The sequence below is a fragment of the Urocitellus parryii genome, chromosome 1 (genome assembly GCF_045843805.1).
Source record: "Urocitellus parryii isolate mUroPar1 chromosome 1, mUroPar1.hap1, whole genome shotgun sequence".
Taxonomy (NCBI): Eukaryota; Metazoa; Chordata; class Mammalia; order Rodentia; family Sciuridae; genus Urocitellus; species Urocitellus parryii.
The window spans coordinates 17,918,220-17,937,274 of record NC_135531.1 but is presented as its reverse complement, the minus strand read 5'-3'; the positions used below and the strand labels follow the sequence as shown (position 1 = coordinate 17,937,274).

The window sequence follows — 19,055 nt, the reverse complement described above, 5'->3', positions numbered from 1 at the left end:
AATTTAAAAATCAGCTTCTTAGGGAGGTAACCTTACTTTACACAGCTAATAAGGGTAGGTATTCAATTGTACCATATTGTTTTCTAGATTTTGTTGTAAAATCATGGTTTTATATGATTTACTCAAACAATTTTTGGTTACAAGTACAACACGCTTTTTTCCCTTGGACATGTAGAGTTAAGTTGGAGAGCTAAGACTAATAAGAACAGAGTACTATAGTGTCGTAGGTGTTTAGTATTTACCAAATGAGTGCATATACATATAAAAGAATAACCAAACAAAACAACTACATAAATAAGAGCTAAATTGTATGGTAATTGAACTGGTGGAATATATTAATCATACAAAGCAGTTTGGCAATTACTTTAAAGTCTTTTAAACAAAGATTCTGTTTTTAATTTAATTTTGTTTTATTAGCTAGAGATTGGCATTGCCTGTGGGAAAAAGCAGTGTTGGCATATTTCACTGCTGATTTTTCATTAGGGAATACAAAATGGAAACATTAGAGGGGTTTAAGAGGGAGGCAAAGGCATCGTAGACCTAAGACAGAAGAGACTTCAAAGGTTGATAGGATTTTCATGAAGCATGTGGCTTTTTACTTAGCAGCAAGGATTATCTTCATGGGTATGATCTTAAATTGGAAGGTCCTGGTGTTTTTTCTTCCATGTGAGCCCAGGGAAGCCAACAGCTCTATTGTTTAGATGGGAGAGGGGCTGTCAATCCTAGAAGAAACAACAAAAGATTTATCACATCTTAATGATCAATAAGACTTCAAGTTTAGGTTCGCCCACCGATTCCATCCCGCCATGATGTGCCACAGCCTCTAGATGATGTGTAGAGGTAGCTATTCACCTTGTGAGGGAGAGTCAATACGATAAGTGTTGGAGCAGCAAGGGGAAAGATTTTTCAGGGTGCATAAACAGAGACCTGATTCCTGTAGAAACTGGAGAAAGTTTCATCAGAGATGCTAATTGGCCTGGGTTCAGAATAGAGGTGTTCTTACCTGGCCAGAGGTCAGAATAACCAGTGGGATATAAAACAGAAAGAAAGAACAATTCTCAGGCAGGATCCACTAGGGAGGTTCTGATTTAATTGGCTTGAAGGACATCTGTTTGGTTTTTTGTTTTCATTTTTTTCCCTTTAAAAGAAACTAACCAGGAAAATATAATGAATTTGAGAACCATTGGTCTCTAATGAATAGAAACACAAAAGGTGAATGAAAGAAGGGAAAGTTGAATTAGTACAGAGAAGAGAAAGTTGGATCAGTCCAGGGTTAGTAAGTGGTATGCAAAATGAAAGATGATGTGTTAGGTGTTTCAATTTCACCATAAGAGTAGGTCCGGTTTAACTTGGAAACTGGCACTTAAAATTCTACAGGAAAATGACTACCTGGAAGAGAGCTACCTCATGGGAAAAAATCTATGTGAGATATTTCACCCTGGTCTAATGTCTCAGCAGGACCTGGGGGACCATCCTGGGTTAGGTGTGAAATGTCAACCAGAAAATATTATATATTGGATGAAGGAACTTGATTTTCTTTATCCAAGAACACAATATATAGAATCTAAATCAAGCAATTTACATAAAAAATGGTATAAAACTGATGAAAACAACAGGACCTCCCAAAAGCAAATTAACCTTTGGAACATCTCCATTTGCCAGGGTAGAGTGGATTCCCACAGGAAATAATTTCCACCAATGACTAACCATATAATATAAAATCACCAAGTACTTAAGGGAAAACAAATGCCTCCAGAGTGAGTAATGCTGTGGTAGACTTAGCAGAGAATTACACTGCAGAATCACACACACGCGAGGAATCGTAGAGAGACTTCCATGTGAACATGCTTACCATGTTCAAGAGATAAAGGTAGGGAAATAACACAGTGGCTTGGAAAGGGGAAACAGATTTGAAAAAAAAAGAACCAAATTTTAGAAAAATAATATAAAAAAAATTCTCAATAGGTCAGTTAAATAGTTGGAAAATTAGAAGCCAGAATGAAATAAATCATAGAGAAAGTATCAGAATATTCCAAATAAAGAGAAACAGGTTGACAATATAAGAGTACCAAACAACAGAGATTTGTGGGGGGGAGTATAAATGCTTTCAGGAATGAAAAACACTGAATTGACACTGTAGATAAATGAGAGACAGAGTTAACCTATATTTATAGATCAATAATCTTAAAATATAACTTTAATCTTAATATGCATTTTGTCACCCTACCAATGAGTTTCTAAGCATGTGTGCTAGGACTGCAAAAAATAGTAGAAGTTTTATTGTAAGAGATGAATGTGTGGTTAAATGATAAATTTGAGGCTGTGAATCTTTGTTTTAGAAAACTGCATAATTGTTTTAGAAATTTTGTTGCAGGAAACTGTTCGTTCAATCAAACCATGTGAGCTACGATTGCTATGGGAAGTTAATCTTACTAGCAAATCCTATGATGACTAACTCTTGTACTAATAATGACAATAGATAATTTCACTTATCTATTAGGATTCTAATTAATTCTACCCTAATGAAAGACAAAGAAGACCCTCTTAGTATGTGAAACATAGCTAATGTTATTCCTCTTTGTTAAAAAAAATCAACAATTCTACATAATTAGCTTCAAAATGCAATGTAGAATCTTAGCTTTCTTTGACAATATCTTTACTAAAGTTAGAAATAAAAATCTAGCAAATTCCATTGATTTAGAGCTTTTAAAATATAGAACAATATCATTTTTTGTTGATGCATACATATTTAGTACCAGTTCAAAAATATGGACTAGAAGGACACATACCAATTTTAATGAAAGTGCCTCCATCTGAGCAGTAGGAAAGAAGAATGGCAGCAGGACTCCTAGGGTGGGGGGAGATGGGATACTAAGAATTCTACTGACTGTCTCATTAAAAGTAATTCTGAAGCATATGTTTATGTCCACTGCTGCAGACAGGAACATACATCTATGCACAGTGTACAACTTACACATAAAAACTATATGAAATATATATTTAACATCTCTTAATTCTAGATGGTAAGTATCTGAATGTTTGTTATGTCTATGTAAACTTCTCATATAAGTTTTTTTTTAATAATTAAAAGCAATGCAAAGCAATGCGATAACTATCATTTACATTTTGTTTGTGTTTCTGTTAAAATCCATGAGGTAAAACATGGGAAAATGACATAAAACGCCTGGTTTGTCTATTTCCACTATTTATTACTCAATTTTTAATTCACTAATTTTGATCCTCTATTTATATGGAGAATGCTAACACAGAGGTTTAATGCAGATTAATTCAAATTAAAATAACCCCAAAGTAAATATTTTGCCCTTAATAACTTATATTGTTCTCACCCTAAAATGGTTTTTGTTTGTTGATTTCACAGGCAAGTCCCTTAAATGTGAGGGGACAGGAACACAGGCACTGTCCGTCCAGCAGAATCTTGGTTCCTCCATTTTGGCATGGGTGGCATTTTTTTACACTGAATTCATTGATGTAGTCTTCAATGGCTCTCTCCAAATTCTGTTTCTTTACGTGTGCATCTTTTATTTGCACAGGAATCAGATTGTATATAGGTGACAACTGCAAGAAAGCAATACATTTACTTTTAGGTTTTTATTTTTGTTGTTGTTGTTGTTTTGTTTTTTACACAGAAGATTGTAAAATATTCAATTGTTTATTTTCTGATTCATTAAGACTATTTTGAATGCTTATTTTTTGCCAGGTATGGAGTTAACTTTTAAGACTATACTAATGATCAAAACTAGTCCTGGGGTCTGCTATCAGAGAGGTCACATTATAGAGGTCAGGAGACTAATTACTAATCACACAGATAAATTTGAAATGGAAACTGTGATAGGCGTTGCCAAGAACAGTGGTATGTGTTTTAAAAATGAACTACTATGGGATTTAAATTTGGAGTTTGATAGTTGTTTTTGTTGTTGTTTTCCCCTCTTCCCCCTCCCAGAAAGTAGCCAGGTGCTTGCTACTTCTTGGCTAAGAAAAGGTTGGTGTGCAAGGCCAAGTCCAGATATCCTTTCTTGACGAGATCTCTCATGGCTATTTGGGGAGGTAAAAGGACCTGTGGAGTGTCCCTAAGGAAGGTGTGTATAAAGAAGGGAGATTCAGGCTTGACAATGATTCCAAGAAGAAGCCTAGCAAGGAGGGCTTAGAAACTCTTGACTTATAATCTTGAAGAAGGAGGTTATCAAGGTGAATAATGCATAGGAAGGTCACACTCCCATTTTCTGTACAGGTGTTTCAGGATCCTTGTACTAATTTAGGTGACAAGAAAAGACTTTCCTGAACCTCATCCAATAAATGAAGGGATGAATTTTCCAGCAACCTGGATGGACAGAAGTTCAATGTCGGTTTTAACTAGATGTTAAGAAAATGAAGTAGAATGACTTATCTTGCACACTCTAATTCCTGGAGTAGGATATATAGTTGCTATACCAGAATCAGGAAAGTCTTTCCATATTTTCCAGCAAATGACTATTGAGCTGAAGTTGGAAGTTATCAAAGTATTTCAAGCACATAATACAGAATTTAAGTCTTTATGCAGAGGAGGGTTGAGAAGATGTTGGTCAAAGGTACAAAGTTAAATCGGAGAAATAAGTCTATGAGATCTATTGAACCACATGGTCACTATATAAAATAAAGTTCTCTGTAGTATGCTGTTTTTAAGTCCTTTGGGTATAGACTGAGGAGAAGGATAGCTGGGTCAAATGGTGGTTCCATTCCCAATTTTCCAAGAAATTTCCATACTGCTTTCCATGTTGACTGCACCAATTTGAAGTCCCACCAGCAGTGTATGAGTGTACTTTTTCCCCACATCCTCACCAACACTTATTGTTGTTTGTCTTCATAATAGCTGCCATTCTAACTGGAGTGAGATGAAATCTTAGAGTAGTTTTGATTTGCATTTCTCTAATTGCTAGTGATGATGAATATTTTTTCATATATTTGTTGATTTATTGTATATCCTCTTCTGAGAAGGGTCTGTTCAGGTCCTTGACCCATTTATTGACTTAAAACAGCATACTACAAGGACACAGCCACATCAGTGTTTATAGCGGCACAATTCATAATAGCTAAACTGTGGAACCAACCTAGATGCCCTTCAATAGGTTAATGGATTTTTAAAAATATGGCATATATACACAATGGAATATTACTCAGCAATAAAAGAGAATAAAATCATGGCATTTGCAGGTAAACGGATGGAGTTATAGAAGATAATATTAAGTGAAGTTAGCCAATCCCCCAAAAAACCAAATACTGAATATTTTCTCTGATATAAGGAGGCTGATTCATAGTGGGGTAGGAAAGGGGGAGCATGGGAGGAATAGACAAACTCTAGATAGGGCATAAGGTTGAGAGAGGAAGGGAGGAGGCATAGGGTTAGAAATGATGGTGGGATGTGATGGACACTATTATTCAAAGTACATGTATGAAGACACAAATTGGTATGAATATACTTTGCATACGGAGATATGAAAAATTGTACCCTATATGTGTAATAAGAATTGTAATGCATTCTGCTGTCATATATAAATTTGAAAAATAATTAAAAAATAAAGTTCTCATAGTGGAGAAATTATAGCATATGTCGTGAAACTTGTATATAGTTATGCATCACTTAGTTATGGAGTCACATTCTGAGAAAAGCAGCTGGATGATTGTGTGTCCCTTGAAACAACTATTGGGGTTGCCAATCTCTGTGTTATCAGACTTCGAACAGCTACCAAATATGAACAGTCTTTCAAATAATGATATCCACATAAGCGGGGGATAAGAGACAAGACGAAATTTTATCAGAGAACAGAAATTGTTTTTAAAACTAGCACACCTGAAATAAGGAAACAACTAGAAATGTTAGAATTTGATTTTATAGTACACAAATTCATGAATTGTTTAAATACCAGACGTGACACAACTGAAGCAAACGTAATGAAATGGAATACAAATCAGAAAAAAATATTGACAATAAAGCACAGAAAGACAAAGGGATGGGAAATGCAGGAAGAGGGTGAGATAAGTGATAGAGTGAGAAGGTCAGAGAGTCATATAATTTGAGTCCCCCAGAGACAGAAAAGTACAGAATATTTAAGAAGCAATATTTGAAGGGCTAACAACTGTGAATATTCCAAACCTGGTGAAAAGGTTGCAAATGAAAACCAAGGTTAAAGTTTTCTTCAAACTTAATTACATCACAGCAAAACTGCTAAAAAGTAAAGATAATTAAAGAAATCTTAAAAGCAGTTTAACAAAATGCCTTAGTATTTTGAAGGTAGACTGACATTTAACTTTGATAATTAGTAACACGATAAAAATCAAATAGAAAATCCCATGAAGAAAATAAACCCCTCTGATGGGCTAATAGACTTGACATAGCCAAAGAAATAATTAGCAAGCCTGATAAAAGGTTGAAAGAAATTTTCCAAACTATAACACAGAGATAAGTGTTGGAGGGGCAAAACTAACCCAGAAGAGAGGATCCAAGAGCTTTGGGGCCATATTGAAGGACCTAACACAGGTTATTATTGGAGAACTATAGAAAAGGAAGGATGGGGAGTATAGTATGTCAGAAGAACTATTTAAAGAGATAAATGGTCAACTATGTTTCAAAGCTAGTTAAATACATTAAATTCTAGAGTTCAGAAACTGTGGGAACTTCAAGAATCATCATCATCATTATCATCACTGGAGTATATGAATATCACATCCAAGCTACTATACACTCAAGATTAAGATGAAATCTTAAAGGTAACCAAAATAAGAGGAAATGCTAATATAGAAGATTAAAGGAAAGCATTAGAGCACACTACTCATGCAAAAATTTTACGAGGGCTGGGGCTATGACTCAGTGGCAGAGCACTTGCCTACATATGGGTCCCTGGGCCCTAGGTTTAATCTCCAACACCCCATAAACAAACAAACAAAAAAATCCCAGAATTCTTTCTTCCTAGAAATGAGAACCTGGTGATGTCTCTTCTTTCAACTTCTACTCAGCATAACACTGGAGGTCCTACACAATCCAATAAGGCAAGAAAAAGAAATAAAACCCAAAAAGATTGGAAAGGAATACATAAACCACCGTTATTTCAGAGGACATGTTTAACTAAACATATATTTTCATATATTTCTGGCGAAAATGCAAGTATTCTAGAAAAGAATTTGGATGTTTCTTATATAACCTTATATAAATATACATACCATATGATCAAGCAATCTTTTCCTAAAGTTATGGAAAAATATTCATAAAAACCCATATTCAAATGTTTGTTATAGTTTTATTCATAATCTTAATGAGACACTTAATCAAAATAAAAAATAAGAAGAGTTGCAGATGTAGATTAGTGGTTAAGTGCCCCTGATTTCAATCCCAAGTACCAACAAAAGAAAAAATAATAAATAAAGGACTGGGGATGGAGCTCAGTGGCAGAGTGCCCTGGGTTCAATTTCCAGTTCCTCAAAAAAGAAAAAAAGCCAACTCCTCCTAACCTTAACCTACTTGAAATGTAAATGAAGAGACATTTGACACTAAAACTTACCAGTATGGATCAAAATTATCTAAGTCTAAGAAAATTCTGAGGGACTTGCACATATTGGAGGAGACAAGACAACTAAGTACAATGTGAGACCCTGGATTGGAATTGGAACAGAAAAAGTAGAGATTAAGTGGAAATTTTGTGCAATATGAGTGAAGTGTATGGTTTATATAGTTAGTATTAATTTTCTGATTTTGGTAATTTTACTATGCTTATGTAGGTTGTTAACATTAGGGGGTTTTTGGGAGAATGACATCTGTCAACTCTCTACTATTTTACAATATTACTGCTGATACTATTTGTGCATTTTACTTAGTAAGTCTAAAATTACTTCAAGAAAGATAAAAGAGGATCTCTGTCATTAAAAAAGTCACTAAAAGGGTGAAAAAAATCTTAAGTTGGACAAGATATTTGCAACAATTCTAAGTGAGAATAGGCTCATATACAGAAAATACCAAGATACTGTCCACCAGTGTAGTCTTTCATGAAGTAGTAGACAGAATTTAGAATTCAACTGTGTTATATTTATTCAGAAGAAAGTTACCTCTTGCCACCCTGCTCCATTGGCATAAACAATGTGGTCAAGTTATTTTTGATTTTTTTGAGAAAAAAAAAAGATTATCTTGTTTTACTCTTCAAAGAAAAGTCAAGGCCAGATAATCTAAGATACAGGAAGAGAGGTCATGGAGGAAATACAATTTGGATAAAACATATAAACAGTGTTCAGAGAGATAAAGATGAAGGACATCCAATAGCAGTGGTTTCAGAGAAGCCTCAAACCCTGAGTCCAAATATTCCACCAGTAGACAAATAAATAATTAAAATGTGTTTCTTGAACTTTCTTTGCAAAGCTACGTTTCTTTTCTGTTAAACTTTGGCCTTCTATCAAGTAGAAAAAGTTTTAATTTTTCTCCCATGCCAGCTAACTTTCTTTCCTTTCTACCATTTGTAGATATATTTTAAGTGGACACAATTTATCATGAAACTTGTTAAAATACAAATAAATGAACAACATGGTTTAAGTGTAAGTACATTCGGATTTCTTTTAGGCATCCAAAACAATTAATCTGTATATACCAAAATTTAGTTTCTTCATTTTTTTATCCCTGTGGAAGACAGAAATGATTTTCACTCTATGATTATAGTTGTAAAAACTATCACAGAACACTGGTAAGACAGCCTTTTAATATGGATGCTCTTTAGCACCCAGTGTACATTCACACCACTGAGCAACAATGGTTGGTTCATTAGTTCATTATTGCCTCATATTACTCCAGAAAGAGCTCATGTCTCTTACCATATATACAGGTAAAATTGGGCAAAAGAAATTGGAGAAGGCCTGGAAACAACAAAGGCAGGATGGAGGCAAAGCAACACAAATGAACAAATTGGGTGCCTGGGTGCCAGGAGGATCCTTCCTTTGGAAACAGATGAGGCACAAATTTGTCTATATTTTTTAGTGCATTGAGGAAGACACAACTGAACAGAAGAAAACCCATCTGATTTACAAGAGAAACAAAATGAAATTAAAGAATAATCTTTCCTGTGAGTTCTCATAAAAGGGAACACTGTATTATGTAACATCCTTTCAGAAAATAAATCTCTGGGCTACATTATTTTGTTTCTAATAAGGCGGAAACAAAACTTTATAGGAAGCCTGCAGACTGCATTGTAGCTTTACCAAGCTTGCTGTTATTGTTCTAGAGGAAACCATAAACTTTATATCTCCCAGGCAATCTGTAATAAATGTTTCTCTCCTCTGACATTTTTTTTTGTAACTAGTTTGTAGCCATAGGTTTAAGAGGAAACCAAAATTTAGCTATTCAGTTGAAATAAAATATACCACATTTGTGTTAACATTCAGATAAGTAGCAATGGGATTAATAAACTATTGTGAAAATCGAAGTCTGTGAGAAAAGGAAATTCTGAAAAAATGGTCCAGCCTATGTCCTCTGCATGGAGAGAGGCCAGGGAAAAATTCCTGGGTTGGACTAAGACATTGTGAGATTGAAAACCACAGGTTCTACTTATAGAGTATTGCCATAGTTATTTTAGTGCAGAAAGAATTATTGATATATCATCATCATCATTATCATTATTGAGTATTTTACTTGGAAAATCTCAGTAATATATGCACACAGCATTTTACTAAGAGTAATATAACTTCCTGGTCTTTCCTCTAAGATAACTGCATCATAAATACTTAGGTAGACGATTTAATTTGCTTCAGAGGATTAAACATAAGCCAATTAATAGTTTGGAGTGGGTAGGAAGAGATTCTATCAATTCTTTAAATAATTAAATAGGAGGAACAATTATTTTAATATTAGGACCATTCCCATAATACATCATCTGCAGATAATAGGTACATTTAAAGGTATCAAAGAATGAATTAGCAATTATAACTGTGTTACTATCTACTGGATATAGTAACCAATTAACCATAGAGCCACTTCTACATTTATGAGAACAAAATGACCTGGAATCTGTTTCACGAACAAACTTACTTATATCTCGCACCTTTTCAGGAATTTAAAAGTCACACCAAGTCAATAAAAAACAAAATAGTATAGTGTTTTCTGAAATTTCTCTACAAGAAGATGAACTTAAAAAGTGGTCTACAGGGCACTAAATAGAGCTGCCCTGACCTTGGGTAGAACATGGATATAAAAAGACCAGGCTTTCAATTTACGAGGAAGGAAATGAACAAACAGTGAAGATAGTAGGCCTGCTCATCAAAAATCTGAGTAAGCAGCTACTCCTAAAAATGGGAAACCCTGCATTCTGCTCCTAGCCAGTGACAGTGTCAAGTGAGTTGATCAAAGTCTGGGAATACTCTCAGAAATTCAGTAGTAAAATTTCAGCAGATGCTTTATTTACTTGAGATTTTAAGAATTTGCTCTAGAAGTAGTGGACTATTATTAAGACCTCCCTAGAGAACAATCTTGGATCATCTATTCAAGAAGAGTTGAACTTGGTCTGTAGAGATGAGAAAATAAGCCCCTTTGGATGACCATCTTAATGGAAATATCCACCTGGGTCGACGATTCTTTACTCATTTAAAATCTTCCAACATAAATTTATTTTCCTAAGTTCAAGATAATGAATTTAAATAAAATTTAAATATAATATAATAAAAGGGGCTTCTGATTTTATTTTTATCTGGAGAGATGCTAATTCAGCTGACTTTTTCTTCCTCTTTGTTCTAGTTTGAAATAAATATTTGAAAACTAATAGATACATTTGCACATCTATGAACAGCTGTATTTTTATAACCTAAGGGGAAAATTAATTGAAAATTTTTGGTTTCTGAGTTTTTTTTACATAAATGAAATAAATTTGGTGATTCCACTCACACTTTATAAAGACAACAAAATGGATTGAGGAAATAAAATTCTCCAATGATTTGTGTTAGAAAAAAATGTCAACATTTCTGTAAATCAGGTTAATAAAATGAAGTAGAGGGCAAAGATAAATTTGATCTGAGGGTTGAAATTTATAAAGACAGAAAATTTGAAGCTATTGAAAGGAAGTAGGAAAACCACTTTCTAATCATATCAGGAACAAAAGAAGAAGTAAATGCACATGCGTGTGTGTGTGTGTGTGTGTGTGTGTGTGTGTGTGTGTATGTGCGCACACACACACACACTCCCACCCACCACACCCATTTTGATTAGTCTGGGAAGAGAGAGATGAGGTTAACTAACATTAGCATTTATATCTTTACAACAGAACAGGATTTCTTGTTCTTAGGAATAAACACAAGACTGAACTCCTAAAGGTTAAGTTGAAGACTGTTACAATCAAGGTTGAGGCAGAGTGAGTCTCTAGTCCTGGCTACTCAGGAGGTTGAGGCAAGAAAATCTCGAGCTCAGGAGTTTGAGATCAGTGTGGGCAACATCACAGGACTTTGATTCAAAAATGAGAGAGGGAGAGGGAGGGGGAGGGAAGGGAGGGGAGGAGGGAGAAGGGGGAGGGAGAAAGAGAGAGAGAGAGGGAGAAAGGTAAGGATTCCCTGACTATAAAAATTACTTTCCCTTGCTCTCATTTTCTTGGAGAACTTCTGAACATTTCTCTCATGACAACTCTCCATAAATTAGCTCTTCCGTGGTCATGTGATGCCAAGAGAAAGCAAGTGTCAATCATGGACAGACAGCAAAGAAATAACTATTTTTTTTTTTGGTGCCTATTTTGTCTGTGCTATAAACTGAATACAGAAAATCTTATTTAAAACATGGAAGTCTGAAGAATTCAGTGTTGTAGAAGTCAGAAGTGGCATACATCTAACAAGGGACAGACAGGAATTCAGACTGTCTGTCATGCCTCTCTCCAGGATGACATGCGTGTGTTTGAAGACCCACATCTCTTTCTGCTAGAATCACCTGTTCACCTGAGCCAACTGTAACATTTAATTTTAAAAATGACATAATCTATTTGAAAACAAACATCCCTTACTTTTTGACTAATGAGCACCGGAGCATCACTCAGGGAAGAGGCCCAGTTTTCAAAGTCAGTCACATCGATGGTTTTGGCTCCTTTGAGAAGCTTTTGTTTCAGTTCAAATGCAGATTTCCTTGTTCCTCCTCTTATGAAAGAAATAACATCATCTATAAGGTTGTCGCTGGTGATGTTTACTGAGGAGAGAAGGAGAGCTTGAGGAGGAGCATTTGGAATTCTGTGAACGAGTACATGCCTGGACTCGTTCCAAGCATTTCTATGCATTAGCTAATTAGTATATAGACTTTAATCATCTTTGAATGATGATTGACTTTAATCATCTTTCTTTTTTTAAAAATAAAAATGGTACTGATGATCTAGATACATTGATAATTCACAGCTCATCACATTACATATATACACATGAGAACTTGACATGATTTTGGGTGTATTATGTATTTTTGTTTCAAACACACCTTCATAATTGCATTTTGTAGAGTCTTGCTTTAAACAATGTTAATATTAAAATGAAACTGAAGAGTCTAAAACAGAGTAATGCAGAAAGCAAACTTTCTTTCAACCCCAGAATCCTACCTGTCTCTCCCTCAATCTCTCTATAGATGGGAGCACTTTTAACAAAGCTGTGTGAGTCTTATAGAGTTGCAAAGTTTAGAACTAAAAAGAAATTGTAAGATGTTCTTGTTTATCCTCCCTCATTTTTATGGATGAAAAAAATCTGACACTTAGAGAGGTAGAATGATCTGCCCAAGATTACACAGTTAATTCCAGGGCCAAATATAGAAATGATGGCATGTGATTTGAAAATATCAGCCTTGCCCCCTTGAATCTTCTTACTACCAGTTGTTCCTCTAAAGATAAATCTCAAGCATTTATACTTTAAAAATGTCCTCAGTCACTTCTGAATCCAGTGAGAGTTGAGAATTCCATCACCTCTCATGTCTGTAAATCTGCTAACAATAAATAACAGAGAGTAATATTTAGACTAAAGGTATTTGCAACTTCAAAAAGTTGTGCACTGTTTTGATGTTGAATGGATTAGGGATTTCAAGTCCAGTAGAAGGTGCATTTGGGGAGATGGTTCTGGCCTTCTTTACTGATGTTAAAACGTTTTATTAAATTGTTGGGGGATGCTTTTCTTTAAGAAATTGTCTACCACTGGTTCTCTAGCATTTCCCCTACAAATACAGAAATATACATTATGTTCAGTGTGAATGACACCCTCTAGACCTGTGCACTGCACAAAGAGACTGTGACAAATGCATGTCCATGGGTTATTATGCTTACAGTGGTTCAGAAACCACTGTAAAGGTAAAATGGTACTTGAGTACTTTTAGTTTTCTAAATAAAGAAGGTAGACAATAAAAAAGGCTCATTGTGAAAGAGCAGTGTTTTTTCTCTGGCTTTCTTAAACCTAGTAAGTTTGGCCATACTTACCAGTTTTACCATGATGGTTCTTCAAACAATCAGTTTTATTAATTTTTGCTGAGACTTCGAGTCCTTCGGAAGTCCCAGGGGTATGTAGAGATAAATCCAGATTATACCCGAGGCATCTCTTTATGTCTTCTAGTTCAACATCTGTTTTATGTATTTATTTGAAAATTATTACATAATGTCTATCAACATCACAAATAAATCCTCATTTTGCTATGCTGTTCTGTAAGAAATGTACTAACTTAGATTCCTGGACATCATTACCTCACTCAAATGCAATCATTACTTCACATCTGATGTGCTTTGTTCTTGCATTAGAATCTTGTAGCCTCCCTTTTGACTTTACTCGTTAACTTAGCAGAGAAGGACATACTAAGTTTACCACTTTCTTAAAAGGACATGGGTCAGACAGGTAGTTATATTAAAATTCTTTCTGTCTAAGACCATGGAAGGGGGACAATGATGTCTAAAATGTATTGAATTCTTTTTTTTTAAATTGATTTTATCATTTTTTAAATACACGACAACAGTGGAATGCATTACAATCCTTATTACACACGTAGAGCACAATTTTTCATATTTCTTTATATATAAAGTATGTTCATGTCAATTTATGTCATTATATAGGTACTGTTTTGCATTACAATTCTTCATATATACCACGATTTTTCATATCTCTGTTTGTATATAAGGTACATGCCTGGACTCATTCCAAGCACTTCTATGCATTAACTAATTTAAACCTCACAAATATTTCTGCTGTACCCTCAATTAGCAAAGAACTTAAGAATTATCAGGTAGCATTTCCTGTGGTCAGGGAAGACGGGGAATAAAAATGGAAAACAATGCCAGAAGTATGGAATTCTAGACTTGCATCCTTGCCCTAACAAGGCTTGAGAACACTGATTCTGAAGGGTGAAAACAGCTAGGCCTCCAAAGGGCTTAGATTCTCTGCCTCAGCAGTGAACTCTGTCATGCCCAGATGCCCTGGATGGAGGTGGAGATATGGCTCTTCCCCAGGCGCTGGCACTGGAGCATGGAGGAAGATGACTTCCTATTCTAGGGGACTAGGATTGACCTGGAGATCCTATCTACTAAGACCAGGAGGGAATTAGAAGTCCGTGGAGTGCTCTGAGTAGTCCAGAATTAAAGATTTCAGCTTATGAAGATTTTTTACCAAAAAAAGTCGAGGGAGGGGTGAAAGGCTCTGAAGGTTCTTTCTGTTTGGATCATCCCTGCAGAGCTGTTCTCTTCAAATGGCTCAGGAGGCAGTCCTCCCGTGCACTTTTCCAGGTGATAGCTCTGTTACTATATCTCACCAGGTGGAGCTCCTAGAGACCTCACAGTACTGTGGATTCAACCAATAGTGTAAAATCAAACAGCCTCACAGTGCACTACTCCTGGGGAACCTTCTATCTGCCCAAGACCATCCTCAGTCTCAATGACTCTGGCCTTGCCGACTGTTTTCCATCCATACAGTGTTCGCTGGCTGTGGGGTGAGTGTCAGGCTGTAGATCACAGTTGCATCCTACTCCTTGCTTGATACTTAACACCTTGACTCACTGGCCCTATAGGGTTCTGAGTGGCACTTGCCTCCTAAGAGACACCCAATAATGGTGAAGCTGGAGAGAGATATGCTGGCATCTATCACCTCCTTAAGAAATATTCATACCTAGTCATTATCATTCACAAAATAAAATTAAAATTCATTAACATGATCACTGTGCATCTACTTTATTTTAAAATTTTATTTGTTTATTTTTTTATGAGATAGGATCTCGCTGCCTCCGCTTCCTGAGTATCTGGGACTAGAGGCTCATATTGCTACATGTAGTTCATCAACTTTATTCTTAAAAGGCTTAGATGAACACAGAGGCCAGGGTGGGAACTATGCACAGAGCTCTCCTGTACCTGTGACACACACTGATGATCAATTATGGCCCCTTTTCCATGGTTTCATGTGTGGCCAGAAATCTACTCAACATGGACCTCAAGCAAATACCACAATATGGTTAAATTATCATTATATGAGGTAAATCGAATTTCCATTCTTGCTTTAAGATATTTGAGTTATATGATAACATTGTTTCTTTCTTTCCCTCTGGAGAAAATTTAGAACAATATTTTCCTTCCAACACTGAAGAATACTTTGGAAAATAATCATCATGCATAAATGGAACCAGCCTACTAAAGAGGAAATAAATCATGCTTCTACCTTCTTTCACCTTTTGAAAAACATTTCACTAAAAGTAGCATTCCCTATAATAGGTATTAAATTGAATTACAATTTGGTATCTCTGTGAGTGGTGTTGCTGCCTAGTGCAAGAGAAATCAAATTATTCGAGGTAGAAGTCAATTTGCTGTTTTATAGGACTTTGGGTGCCAAAAGACAGAAGAGAATTCTCTCAAAGGAGAAGATATTTTAAAGATTTTATATATTGAAAGAGGTTAGCAGAAGAAATAATATCTAGTCAATATGGCATCTGTAGTCAGAATTCTATATCTAGGCATACCTTTCTCCTTCATGGAAGCCTTATTCAAAACATATATGACCTCATAGAGTCCTCCTAGAGACCCGGAGCTGCTGTAGTGGGTTCCATAGGTTTCCAAAAATCCAAAATATTCTCCCTTCTCATAGGTAGTTGGCAGAGCTTTTATGTCATCTAGGAAAGTCGTTGTCAGCATGACATTCCGATTTCTCATCAGAAATCGACCCAGATCAATCACTCCTTTCACACGCAGAAACATTTTTTCCTTTGTTATAGATCAGTGGAGGAAGAGAAATATGATCTTTATCACAATTACTTCAAGTAAATCATAAAATCTAGAACTTTCACCAGAACAAAGTTTTTAACAGTGACCATGAGAATATCTGAACTTAAAATGCCATCAATACCAACTGCTGATGAGAATGTACAGCAACTGGAACTCTCCTACCTTGGTGGTCCAAGTGTAAAATGATAAAGTCATAAAGTTAAATACACATCGACCCTACAAGTAGCAATTCCAATTTTTCATACATACCTACGACCAGTAAATACATTTTTTTTTTACAAAAAGACATGTATATGAATTTCTTAGTAACATTAGTCCAGAATAGCTTAAAATTGGAAACAGCTCAAATGCCAGTGGACCAAGGAGTTGATGATCAAATTGTAGCATGTTCACACAATGGAATACTAGTCAGCAATAACAAGGAACCAACTATTGACACATATACTATGTAAGTCTGAAAATATAATTTTGAGTGAAAGAAGTCATACCCAACGGAATTTAGACTGTATGACACCATTTCTATAAAGTTCTAGAACAGGAAAAACTAAGCTATAGTCAGAGAAATCTGATCAGTAGTTGCCACTTGATCAGTAGGAAATTGGCTGTGAAGGGCATCATGGAATTTTTTTGTGGTGATGAAAATATTCTGTATCTTGTTTGGAAATATATGTTCTTTATCTTCTTCATGACTTTGAATAAGTATACAATAATCAAAACTTCTGTAACTACACATTTAAATCTTTATATTTATTGCGTGTAAATTATACCTAAGTTGATTTTAAAATGTTTAAAATGGAAGGAAATGTGTACATTATATATAAAACACAATCTTTGTATTTTGCAGACAAGAAGACATTGACTGAATAACATCAAGTTATTTGCTGCAAATCACACAAATAGTCTGTGACAGCATCTTTACTAAAAATGTAGGTCTATGGTTTCTCTGTTCCATCTACTATGTTTTCCCAATCATTAATGACAGATAGGGAAGACAATGTTTTAAACCACAAATCTTAAGCTGGCCTAAACAATTTGAAAGTTGAGTGTTCCCAGGACCAGGAATTATGGCTTCAATTTCCAAGACAATACTAAGACACTAAACTGTGTGAATCAATGTCTTAGCTTGGCCCAGGCAAAACTAAACTATAATTGACATTCATTATTTTACAGATGGATCTTTTGAGGTTTTGCTGTCACTGTGGGTGTTGAAAACATTTTATTTCTTTTAAAATATGTATCTTGATGTATATGGACATTGCAACAAACTCTGTGTTCCAAAGGGCATTGCCCACGTAACTTAACTTTTGGAGTCAGAGGGTGGGTGGATCAGCCTCTAACAACAACAACAAAAAAATACAAGAACTTACTCCATATGTTTGAAATCATAGAATCTCTTCATCTTCTGACTTACATAATAATTCTTAATGGAGTGCACAAAGATGTACAAAGTGAACTTGGATTCTTTTATGCAGTTGCTAAAACTAGGAAGTCTATTTTAGGATTTGGAGTCAGACATATGATGTTCTTGGGTTCAATATATTTCAAAGATAGGTTTCAGTCATTTCATTCCAAATATGCTATTACTCCTTCTGGCTTAAAAAAACAACAAAAATTCTTTTGACTTCACTTGCCTGAGTGACTGCTACCCATTTCTTGGCCCTTGTTCAATGCAAAATTCCTTGAAAAAGTTTTCTATACTATTTCCAATTCCCCTCTTCCCAGTTTCTCTTAAGTCTAACTCAATCATGCTGTGCTCTAAGGCAAAACTTCTCTTGTCAAGGTCACAAATGATCTCAATGATCAATTTAAAATTTTTCAGTGACCTGTCACATGGAGAAAAAAAACATCCTTTATAATGGACTTTGGGACCCAACATGATCTAATTCAAGGGGACCTCTCCAATCTTTCTTCTTCCAAGTGCAATCTGACCAAGTTATCACATTGGATTTTTTCTACCTTAGCCACTTATCTCCAACAATTTCTTCTTCCAAATACATATCCCGAATCTAACTGCTTGGCTATTTCCTCTCCTTCAAATCTTTGCTCAAATTTCATCTCCTCTGTGAGACTTGCCTTGAGCTTTCTTTTCAATACTATCACTTGCTGGGTGCTCCTGATTTCCCCTATGTGACTCTCATTTTCCTTTTTTTCATAGCCCTTATCACTTTCAAAATATGATATAGCTTCTGATATGGATGTGAGGTGTCCCTCAAAAGCACACATGTGTGACAATGCACGAAAGTTTAGAGGTGAGATGATTAGTCTGATGGGATTAACTGAGTGGTAACTGCAGGTGGGTAGGATGTGGCTGGAGGAGGAGGGTCATTAGGAGCATGGCTTTGGGGTACATATGTGGTGGAGCTGAGCTTAGTCTCTCTCTGCTTCCTGACGTGATGTCTTGAGCTGCTTTCCTGCACACCCCACTTCGACCTTGCCTTCAGCCCCTAGGAATGGAGTCAGCTGCCTATAGACTGATACCTATGAAACCACGAGCCTCCAAATAAACTTTTCCTCTTTAACATTGCTCCTGTCAGGTATTTTCATCATAGAAGTGTAAGCTCTGACTAAAACAGCTTTCTTGGTTTGCTGTCATATTTATCAATTTTGGCCGTCTCCCTCTGCTAAACTTTCAACTGCATGAGGACAAGAATCTCTGTCACTGTGATTTATAGAAGTATTCTCAGTACCTGGGACAGGGCCTGGCCATATACATCTACCATTAAGTATTTACGGATAATTTAAAAGATTTCCAACTATATACTTTGGATGGGTATCCATGTGAAAATAGAGGCTATGTACAGGCCCATGCACAACAACTACACAATTAGGCATAATGCAAACCCC

The 19,055-nt window shown here is 35.6% G+C and overlaps 1 protein-coding gene across 1 annotated transcript in view; it reads right to left on the bottom strand.

Moving 5' to 3' along the window:
- Positions 1–256: 256 nt before the first annotated feature.
- Positions 257–19,055, bottom strand: part of C9 (complement C9) — a 48,352-nt gene continuing 29,553 nt past the window's right edge. Inside the window, exons 7-11 of the mRNA XM_026380181.2 lie at positions 15,950–16,190; positions 13,440–13,580; positions 12,003–12,181; positions 3,348–3,576; positions 257–722 (exon numbers count right to left, since the gene is read on the bottom strand). Coding sequence (XP_026235966.2) covers positions 3,349–3,576; positions 12,003–12,181; positions 13,440–13,580; positions 15,950–16,190 — 789 coding nt within the window. The 3' untranslated portion in view covers positions 257–722; position 3,348. The remainder of the gene's footprint in view (positions 723–3,347; positions 3,577–12,002; positions 12,182–13,439; positions 13,581–15,949; positions 16,191–19,055) is intronic.